The sequence below is a fragment of the Temnothorax curvispinosus genome, unplaced genomic scaffold, assembly GCF_003070985.1.
Source record: "Temnothorax curvispinosus isolate PA1 unplaced genomic scaffold, ASM307098v1 QBEX01015346.1, whole genome shotgun sequence".
NCBI classification, from domain to species: Eukaryota; Metazoa; Arthropoda; class Insecta; order Hymenoptera; family Formicidae; genus Temnothorax; species Temnothorax curvispinosus.
In genome coordinates this window covers 1-11,306 of record NW_020225126.1, presented here as the reverse complement: position 1 = coordinate 11,306, position 11,306 = coordinate 1, and the positions used below count along the sequence as shown (strand labels likewise).

At 32.1% G+C, this 11,306-nt stretch overlaps 2 protein-coding genes across 3 annotated transcripts; one reads left to right on the top strand and one right to left on the bottom strand.

Moving 5' to 3' along the window:
• Positions 1–198: 198 nt before the first annotated feature.
• On the bottom strand, positions 199–4,575 carry LOC112465574. Its single transcript, XM_025033171.1, has 7 exons — positions 4,302–4,575; positions 3,480–3,628; positions 3,233–3,304; positions 1,310–1,778; positions 912–1,240; positions 528–810; positions 199–386 (listed from the first exon to the last, which is right to left on the bottom strand). The coding sequence occupies exons 1-7, from the start codon at positions 4,573–4,575 to the stop codon at positions 199–201; spliced, it is 1,764 nt and encodes a 587-aa protein (XP_024888939.1).
• A 241-nt stretch (positions 4,576–4,816) lies between these two features.
• On the top strand, positions 4,817–9,232 carry LOC112465575. 2 transcript variants are annotated; one of them, XM_025033173.1, is made up of 5 exons: positions 4,817–4,880; positions 5,147–5,176; positions 5,315–5,460; positions 5,583–5,754; positions 6,418–6,802. In XM_025033173.1, exons 3-5 carry the CDS (start codon positions 5,337–5,339, stop codon positions 6,671–6,673), a joined length of 552 nt encoding a protein of 183 aa, XP_024888941.1. In that variant the 5' UTR covers positions 4,817–4,880; positions 5,147–5,176; positions 5,315–5,336; the 3' UTR covers positions 6,674–6,802. The 2 variants fall into 2 exon arrangements, with proteins under 2 accessions (XP_024888941.1, XP_024888940.1); XM_025033172.1 differs by having other exon boundaries at positions 5,583–9,232.
• Positions 9,233–11,306: the final 2,074 nt, after the last annotated feature.

Below are 11,306 nucleotides of genomic sequence, written 5' to 3'. Positions count from 1 at the left end.
GTATATGCTTTTCCAACAAACAAAGCCTATCGAGTTCTTTTCCATCACACACGAAACTAAAAGAAATAAAATACATAAGAAAACTTTCACTGAAAATCGTATTTACTCGTATAATAGTATTAAGTATAATTATATTATAAAATATCTGTTATAAAACCATCTGTTATAAAATTTTAAGCTGTATATAAGTTTTCACCATCAAGGTTTTAATTGATTATTCATTTGCAGTGCATCTCTTGCCAGCCTTTCTTGTCTTGCTTTTTCACTCTTCTTAAGGTTGAAGGCCTTTCTTCCGATATAATAATTGATTTTTGTTGGTGTTATTCGTTCACTCTTTGGATCCGCTGATTCTTTGTTCAAAATATAATACCTCCGCATTTGAGCTCCTAAAAACAAATTCAGCATTTATTTACAATAATAAAAATTATCCAAATACACACACACACACACACACACGCACGCACGCACGCATACACACACACACACACACACGCACACACAAGTATACGATATACTGAAGAACTAACCATAAATAGCAGCAAGAAGATCTTTTTCTAAAAATTTATTTGGCGGCGCAGTTCTCCCACTATCCAGGAACTTTTTCTTTTGCACATTGCAGCTACTAATAACATGAGTCAGCAATTTTTCTGTGCCAAACATATGCTGTGCAAGGGCATAAATGTATGCTTTGTCACCAGTTTCATTGTTGTTTGATGGATCCATATACATAATTTCAGCAATAACTTTTATCTTCTCCCAGCCTACCACAGGCACCCATATCGCTGGATTTTCATGTATCAGTATTTTATCCTAAAATAAATTAAGAAGTCATATTTTAATGCTAAATTTATGTAATAATTGAAAATATCATATACTTGATAGATAACATTTCAAATAAGAATTAAGAATACCTCTTTAATATTCTCGAGTGACATTGCTGATGCTGCTGGTTCTTGTGTTTCAGTAGTATCCATAAGTTCGAGTTTTACAGGTCCATTGTCAGCTACAAATGAATCTTCAATATGAAATCTTGAGGTATTTAATGATAATGACTCAGATGTGGCACGTTCTACGCTGACTGGTAAAAGGCATGCTGAAGGTTTTGATTCTGATAAAGTATTGGTTGTTGAAGTTCTTGATGATACAGGAGTGGATGCTGCACATTTTGATACCGATGTTGGAGATTTGCTACTTGATGGAGAATTAAGTTTTGCAATTTCACTAATTCTTTCTTCATTGCCTTTAAAATTTTCATCAAGTAATTTATTTTTATCAAATATTATTGAAGAGGATTTTTCAATAAATCTGCTTGAAGAAACTGATAATGAAGTTTTCGATGATGATAATGATGACGTATATGAACTTGATGCAATAGTACAAGGTGGAGACTGTGTAAGTTGTTCAACATGTGATTTGGCGCTGTTTGCTGAAGATGATGAAAAATACTCTTTCTGGTATAATATATTAAGAGTTCTTATCTCTTCCAGCTCCTTTTCTAACTTTTTTATTTTCGTTTCCAGTGATTTAATTTTTTTAGCTTTGTCCTGCATAGCCTCCACATGCAACTTCTTAGGCATAACATCATCATCTGAATCATCTGATGATTCTTCTTCCTCTTTATGGTAATCTTCATCATAATTTTCATCATAATCTTCATCATAATCTTCATCATTTTTAGTTGCAGTATATTTATCTCGCTTGCTCCATGAAAGTTTCTTCCTTTTGGTAACAAATTTTTCTGCGAGCACAGTATGTGCAGATTCTTTCTTAGTCTTTCCCTACAAGTTCAAAATAATTGTAAAATTTAAGTTACAGTTTCTTTAATTAATAATTTAAAATAAAATATATCAATACATAAAATATATCAGCAAAAAATAAAATTATATATTAAGAGACAACGGCAGTGTCTCGCGCTGTCTCAGTCTCAATTTCACACTTTATTTTTAATAACTAAAAATATAGTTTTATATAATTATTATAAGTTTTTTTATTATAATAAATAATTTATAAACTATTATAATATTTATAATGGTAAATTTATACTATTATTACTATTATAAATATTACTATTAGATATAAATAAGTTTTAAAACTATAATTATTTGTATACTTTAAAAAAATTTAATTGTCTATTTCTAGATAAATCAAATTGTTTTTGTTTTATTTATGGAAAGAATGCATAAGTTTAATGAACGATATTATACAAAATTAAAATAGAAGTAGTAGGCTCTGAAATTGGAAATCCTCAAATGAGAAAAAAGTGGGCTAATTATAATAGAGACAGGCACGGTAAACGTTGCGCAAATGTTTCTTTTTTTATTCAAATTGTTTATTTTCGTACGTTTCGGACCATCCTCAATTCCTCAACAACTATCCATACAAATTAATAAATTATGTGAAGAACAGATGTTCTAATTGGATTCGCCAAAAATATACATAAATATAGAATAACAAATACGTACGCAATAATCGTTCAAATTAAAAATGTACCTCTCTGTAGTCCCAGAAAATTCTCTCGGCGAGCAAGTATAATGAGCCACCCTCCGGTTCCAGCTGTAAGGATAATCAACACACAAATACCGTATATTTTTCTTACGGATTGGAACCGGAGGGAGGTTTATTATTCTTGTTTGCCGATAAAATTTTCTGAGACCATCAAAGAGATTAATTTTCAATTGGAATGATTATTGCGTATGTATTTGTTATTCTATATTTATTTGCATTTTTTGCGAATCTAATTAGAACATCTACGGTTTACATAAATTATTAAATTGTATGCATAATTGTGTGCTGAAGATTGTCCAAAACCAGAAACGTACGGAAATAAATAATTTGAATAAAAAAAGAAACATTTGTGCAATTAATTCTTAAGAATTATACAAAATGTTTGATAAAATTTAATTGTTTTTCTTTATATTAATTTATGCTTTGATATACGTCTTACTTATTTTCATATAATTGTCATATATTTTTGAACAATATAATTTTCTATTTATACTGGCACAATTTTTCAATCACATTATTTTTGTAGAAATATTTTTACAAATATTTTAGAAAGTACTATATATATATAATATATACCGGGCCTACACATCTGTAGTTATAACTGTCTAATGGACGTATAAAAACTTAGTAAAACAATTCTTCTTTGTTTAACTTTTAAATATATTGTAATAAAGCATCATTCGTTAATATAAACTTTTTTCATGCGTATTTCAGAAACGTACCGTACCTTCTTTCCGGTCTTAGTGACCATTTTGCTATCATTTTTTGAGGTTTTAGTGAAATCGTTTTTTGATGATTTCTGCAACAAAATAGAATGTAGAAATTAAATTTAGATTAGAATAAAGAGTAAAGTAAAAGTAACTTACAATTGTATGTATAATAGACATGTTAGAAAATTGCTCTTTATATATTTTAAGAGAGCACGAATATTCTTGTTGCAAAAAGAAGTTTAAAGAGAATACAAGAAGACATACCTTTCGCTTATTTGACGAGATATTTCTTTTACTTGACTGCTGCAATAAGCCATCAGTAGCTCGTGACTCTACCGCTAAGAGCGAAGGAGTCTTAAATCTCTTGCTCCTTCCTGATTCATCTAGTTGCTTTTCTAATTCTAATTCACTTTCTGTAAAACAGAGGAAATTTATTTACTAGTGAATTGGTGAAGAACATTAAGGCTGGATTCGGGGAGCGCGCTATTAGCGCTATTTGCTTATTCTATCCTTGTTTTACACCTGATGAGCGATAAAGACAGAATGATGCAATAGCGCTAATAGCGCGCTCTTCGAATGCAGCCTAAGCATTTATCAATCTCGTGTCATGAGAAGAAACAAAATATGTAATCAAGGACAAAAATAATTATATACAATCAATTAACCTTTCGATTACCAAGGGGAGCGGGCCGTTTGCCCTATAAATGATTTGTTTAGAATAATTCTACTAGATTGTTATTATATAATTATAGTTTTAAAAATATTCTGTATCAATATAAATAAAAATAATTAACATTGTATTATATTTTTGCATTAAAATATGTTTACTTACTATATTTTAATATAATTTTGAACGTCATAAACATGCCATTACACAGGAAATTTTTTGGGGTCAATCGCTTGCCCCTCTTGGTAACTTATGTGTACGCAGTGCACGAAATTAGCACGGTAATTGCAAGGTTAAAAATAATGTTACTCGATCGTTTTTCTGAAACTTTAGGAAATTAAATTTACTAAAGTTCCAAAATTTTACTATAAAATAAAAATCATTCAGGGGAATGTATGTAAGAATGTGTATTATCATACCAGCGACTCTGAGAACGTTGGCCTCGTAGTACCCTGGTTTTTTGTTTATAGTAGCTGAAGCAGTATAATGGGGAATTTCTGATACTTTTTTCGCCATCGAACTGGGAGAATCTTCTTCATTAGGGCTCCAGAACACCTTCAATATTGCCTCAGGTCCTTTGTTCTTAACGCCGTCCGGATTCTTCTCAAATCCGTACACAAATGATAATGGGCAAATCTCTTTTTCCCTATCCTTAAGATAGCGCACATACACCACACACTTTTCATTGTCCATTATAGATTAATTCTGAGTACGATTCACGAACGAAATTGGAAAAGAGTGTTTCAGAATTAAACGTGTAAAAGCTGCCTGTTGAGACTTGAGATCACGACATTCACGATAATCAACAATAGCGATTGCATAAATAACAAATGCAACGCAACGACGCGACGCGGTCCCGCCAAAATGGCAATGGGGGGGGATGAAGCCACGTGACCGTGACGGTCGGGACGGTCCGTGTGAGCGCCGAGTTGCTCCGAGTGTTCCGAGCGTACACGGACGTACGCTGGATGAGCTGCGTCGCCCGCGTTTCATTTTTGGTTAGTACTGGTTGCACTCATCTTCTTCTACTTTTTCCTTCCGTTTTTTTATAATGAATAGAACTGGATTTCGCGCCAAAACACTGGGTTTGATACGGCCAACGGCAAAATCGATTAATTTAACCGTATCATCGTTTTTCACTGTATCGCTTTTCACATGCTAATTTTCAAACATCATCAATAACTTAAAGATTTCAGGATATAAATATTGTGAATACAGAATAAATATTTCACAAATTAATTTTTATTCCCTTATTTTATTGCAGCTTCTAATATTTTTAAAATCCAGTCGATCGGTGAGTTAACCAAAAATAAATAAATAAATAAATAAGTAATATATATAATAGATACATATATGTATATATATATATAGATATATACCGTTTTTTCTTTTTTATACGTGCTTTCTTTTTTTCTTAATTTCTTAATTATAGAAATCTAAAAAGCAGAGTAAATATGTTTGCACCTCGAAAGCGTTATAAGCAATATTTAGAACCGGGAAGTATTGGCAAAATTCCACCATCCACATTGAGACGCTGGCGTAAACAAGGAAAATCAAATATATTTGACCTAAACAAAGGTAAAAAGTAAAGTAAATTTTTCAGAAAACTGTATAAAGAGAAATATGTAATTGACTTTCAAAGTATAGGTAAGCAGAAAATTAATTCATATTTTTTAAATTGTTTCTTTGGGTCCATTTAGTCATGCCTGCATCAGCTTCAGCTTTTTCTGAACAATCAAGCATTATAAATCATTCACCACCACAACATGAGCACGATGATATATTTGCTGCTGATTTTGAAATGGATTTGGATTTGGAGAATCAAGAACAGCTGAATCTTGATCCACAAGACAATAATGAAGAGATTGAAAAGTTTGTCGGATTTAGCAGAAAATAATTTGGGGAATTATTATGGATTTTTTTATGATTGCTATTGGAAACTCGAGTTTTTGATTGCAATAATGGGCTGTTGTACATTTCGGAATTAGTTTATTGTTGCTATGCAATAATATATGATTCAAATTGGAATCGTGACTTTTTCTTTACTATTGCTAGGTTGTGGGAAATCTTTCTAATTATTTCGGATACTTACCTACTATATCTAATTATCTATAAAATACATCTGACGAAAAATGGAATTATTGTAATTAAAAATTATTTTATAATAGCTCGATCGATTCCCTGTTTAAACGATAAATCGATTTTAAAACAAATGTATAGTACATAAAAAATTTAAATACATAGTAATCAGAAGACATAGTCGGAATGACAGTAGAAATCTTGCGTTTTCTATCGGAATCGTAACTAGTTCCAATAATAGCTCCTCAAGGCATGTATTATAAAACTTTTCGGAATGAATTTCGATCGGAATTATTTCATTTTTCCACTGAAAAAATATTTCTCGCACAAAAAATTAAATAAATAAGTAAACAATTTTGATGGAAATCCATTCCGAAAAAGTTCGCAATACATGCCGTCGTATCATTTTAATTCCTCCAACATAATTAACTCTTCCCGTTTCTTAAACTGTTGCAGTATTTTGTCTCCTGATATATCAGATGACAGCTGTTCTAGTGATGATGAAAGAAGTACTTTTCATTTTAATTATGTGCCCCTAAGCTCGGAAAATTTAAACAAATCACTGTGCCCTTCTCTATCAATTACAAAATTCGAAACAATGCTTATGATATTTCACATGACTTTGAGGCATGGTATGACTAGTGCACTGATTGAAGACATTTTAAAATTGGTCAACAAAATAGTAGGTGATGACAACGCTCTGGCCATCTAAATACTTCTTTCAAAAACTTTTTTCTCAAGGAACAACTATGGAAACTCAATTTTACTGCCCTACTTGTTGCATTTATCTGGGTCCTAAACACAACTTCAACGACTGTGAAGTAGCTTGTCCATCATGTGATTATCGGAGTCCCGCAAGTTCAATGAAAAGCGACACTTTTTTCATGTCATTTAGCATAAAAGATGGAATAAAAGATCTCCTTCAGAGGCCAGATGTCAACATAAATTTAGATAATCATATTAATGTAGACAATGTAATACGTGATATATATGATGGTACAATTTATCAGTCTTTAAAAAAAGAAAATATACGCAAAAATGCTTTGACGATTACTTTTAATACTGATGGAGCAAGTCTCTTTCAATCTACTGGAGGTTCTTTGTGGCCAATATTTTATACAGTAAATGAAATTGTTCCAAGTCAACGTTTTAACCCAGAAAATGTACTTTTAGCAGGGTTGTGGTTTGGAAATAAGTCTCCCATTATGGATGTATTTTTTAAACCATTTGTAACTGAATTAGTAGATCTAGCTAAGTGTGGAATTTTATGGGACTGCCCTGGTCGAGGAATTGTTGAAAGCACTGTATATGCTATTTGTTGTGTCACAGACTCAGTAGCAAAGCCTAAAGTTCAAAACATTGTACAGTTTAACGGAGCATTTGGCTGTGGATATTGTTATCATCCCAATGTTCCTACAGTTATAAATAATGAAACTGGTCGTACAGCTCTGAAGTATGTGCCCAATAAAATATATGCATATAGATCAGATAAAAAAATTCGAAAGGATATGAGGAGAGAAAATATTGACTTAGGAGTAAAAGGCAAATCTTGCATATATAATTTACCAGAATTTAATATGTGTTTTGGGTTTGCAATTGATTATTTACACCAATCTTTAGAAGGCGTAATGAACAAATTGCTATCTCTATGGTTTGATTCAAGTAATCATCAACATAATTTTTATATTGGGACATTTATTGGACAAGTAGATAAAAGACTGTGTTCAATAACTCCTCCAAGTTATGCATCAAGAAAGCCTAGGTCACTTACAGATAGAGCACGATTTAAAGGAAATGAATTTAGAAATTTTCTGCTATATTATGGGCTTCCATGTCTTCTTCACATATTACCAGAAGTTTATTACAACCATTTTAAAAAATTAGTCACTGCCGTATATATTTATCTCCAAGAAAAAATAACCTTTTATGAGGCAGATTTTGCTGACAATTTACTTCATGAATTTACTATTGAATATAGCAGACTGTACTCTGAAGCTAATGTTGTGTATAATATCCATTTATGTATGCATTTAGGAAAAATTGTCTCTATGCTTGGTCCACTTTGGGCTTATTCCACGTTTGTTTTCGAATCAGGCAATGGATATCTTAAAAGATTGATTAAAGGCACAACTGGTATTGTAAGTCAAATGGGGCGCAAATATGTTATGTCCAAGAATGCCTCCAAATTAGTACGTAGTAAACAGTATAATGTTTGCAACGATATTTTAGAGTTTTGCTCAGACATATTTATGTATAAGCAAATGAAAAATTACACTGTCTGTAATGAATATACTCTTCTTGGCAGAAAGTATACTTCAGAACTTACTGCAAATGAAAGGGATCTTTGCAATATTTTATTAATAAAATCCGTTTCAGTAGACTGCTACAATAGAGTTGTTAAATCTGGAGTCATTTATCAGGGAAAAAGGCACTCCAAACAGCAGCAATTTAATGACTCTTGTGTTCGACTAGATTGTGATGGTGCTTATGCATATATTGATTTAATATTTCTAGCTTATCAAGAGCAATCATTAGACGTGTTCTGCTTCATTCGCCCAATACAATCGGCTCAAAACCACCTCAAAACAGAAATCCTTATATGCCTCCACATATTAAGCAATGCAGTCTAGATCCATTTGGACCTCTCCAAATATGTAAGATGGGCAATATATCGTCTAAATGCATTTTAATCTGTTGTGATGGAAAGAAATATGTTACTGAACGACCTAATACTTACGAGAAGGATTAAAAAATGTTTTTTATTCCATAATATTTTTATATGTATATATTTTGACTTTCAGTTATTTGTGTTTTAAATTATTTTTTCGATGTATGATCTCAGAAAAGTTAAGTGAAATTTTAGAGTAAAAATTTACTGTTATTTTATTCATTTCCAAAATGTAATTAAATGCATGGTGAAGAATATATTGTGATAAACATTTAAAGCGAAATGGTATTCAATTGTATTTTCCTTTTGTGCACCTTTCAGTGACGGTGCTTTATAACTCACCTTAAATTCTACCTAAATTATGGCAAATGTAAATGCTTTCTGAATAAAGGTCGTGGGAACTACATGCAACCTCTATACATTCCTACATATTATTTCGTGTGCATATATGTATAGTTTTCTCTTCTGTTATGTATGTGCGTTTTTTAGAATACAATTTGGTATACTCTGAGACGTTTTTTATAACTGTAAAATGCAAAGTAAAATATATTTCTATGACTTGAGACACTGTTTGTATTTCTGTGCACCATGACCATGTTTTAATCAAAAACTGCTCTAAAAGCAAAAAAAAAGATTAATTTCTACAATGCAACCTATGTGTTTTTCACAATTTTTTATCTCAAATAAGAGTTGCAGTACAAATTTAAACTAAATTTTATCTATAAATTTACTTTTGAAACATTAAAAATAGCTGCATGTTTGGCAACCTTTGCTATTATAAAGAACCAATGGAATAAGATATATGTATTATACTCTTTATAGTTAAACATTTGTTAAGAAAGGTACACTAATTTATAAAGTTTACTAAATTTTAAATACTCTTCGTTAAAGATCACCCTTCCTTAGTTAATAACGATCACCCTTCCTTCGTTAAAAATCACCCTTCCTTAGATTTTTAATGAAAATAAAAAATATAAGTATGAACAATTTTGGTAGCAATATTTACAAAAACTTACATTGCAAATAATATAATAATCACTAACATGAATTTCAGCATATTTCTAAAAAATAATATGATACTGATCCTTTACTCGCTATTATTTAATTGTATATACTGAGAGAGTATAAACAACTGCAATTATCTGTATACTGGGTATAAACAACTTCCTGGGTATAAACAACTTATTTGTATATACTGGAGGGTATAAACAACTCTTAGACCATCTTGGATATTGAACTCTGTATACAGATGTCCGGATATGCAAGTCGAATATACGGTATACATGCACGTGAAGATACTAAATTGAGTATACGGAAGATTAATATATGTGTATACACAAACCTTCTATATACTTACGACTGGGGTCTCTCTATATACTTAAGGGGTATATTGGTCGTGAATATCCGAATACACAGGCCACGGAATAGGATATACGTATTTGATATACGGATACAGAAACTCTGTATACGCATATATAAATTGTGTATACCTTCTGTATACCTTGTATATACTTTTTCGCTAGGGGCGCAACTTTATTTGAAGGTCACGTGACAACTGTCTGCTAATTAAATACAAAATATCTGCTTAAAACATGTGTGTGCCCTGCTTTAACGAAAATTCGAGGGAAAATCATAACTTTTATAAAGCAGTGGATACACACGTGTGTGCCTTGTTTTAACGAAAATCACTACTTCTATAAAGCATACGTGTGTGTGTGTGTGTGCCCTGCTTTAACGAAAATCACAACTTCTATAAAGCAGGGCATACACACGTGTGTTTGTGCCCTGCTTTAACGAAAATCACAATTTCTATAAAGTAAGACATACACACGTGTGTGTGTGCCCTGCTTTAACGAAAATTACAACTTCTATAAAGCAGGGGATACATACGTGTGTTTGGCGCCCTGTTTTAACGAAAATCACAACTTCTATAAAGCAGGGCATACTCACGTGTGTTTGTGCCCTGCTTTAACGAAAATCATAACTTCTATAAACCAGGGCATACACACGGTGTGTTTGTGCCCTGCTTTAACGAAAATCACAACTTCTATAAAGCAGGACATACACACGTGTGTGTGTGTGTGCCCTGCTTTAACAAAAATCACAACTTCTATAAAGCAGGGCATACACACGTGTGTGTGTGCAGTGCTTTAACGAAAATCACAATTTATCAATTTTGGCCACGTACAGTATTTCACAACCATAAAATTTTAACCTAAATGGCACCGTTAATGAGTATGCGGACAACTTAATTTGTGAATATAGTAACAAATAAAGTTGCGCAGTATTTAAAAAACGTAAATTATCATTTTCCTACCTTACCGACATCAAAACTTTGAAATTAAATTTAAAAAAAAACGAGACCTGAGCGACGATTTTCCTTCTCAGAATGTTTTTTACACACAGAAATAAACAATTTTACAAAGTTGTAAGAAAATCGGAGGGGAGAGCGTTATACTAAACATTTACCTTTATTGCGAACATGCGTGCGATTTTGTCTCTCCGATAGATCTTAGGCTGGAGCAGGCTAGCGAGAGTACCGTGGCACGTATTTTCCGCGTGATGCGTAACGAGCTGGCCGCGCGCATTGTGAGTCCTCGAGGTGAGCCCGCGTAACAAGGCCGGCGGAAGAACTCCCAGGAGTGTAGCTACGGAGGATAATTCGTTCTCGCCAATT

Coding starts and splice junctions, on each gene's coding strand:
- LOC112465575 (XM_025033172.1), top strand. CDS start 6,651: ATGACAACGCTCTGGCCATCTAAATACTTCTTTCAAAAACTTTTTTCT.
- LOC112465574 (XM_025033171.1), bottom strand. CDS start 4,575: ATGGACAATGAAAAGTGTGTGGTGTATGTGCGCTATCTTAAGGATAGG. Junction 1,779..3,232: donor TCACTAAGACCGGAAAGAAG/GTACGGTACGTT, acceptor TTGAACTTGTAG/GGAAAGACTAAGAAAGAATC. Junction 1,241..1,309: donor TTCATTATCAGTTTCTTCAA/GCAGATTTATTG, acceptor AAAATTTTAAAG/GCAATGAAGAAAGAATTAGT.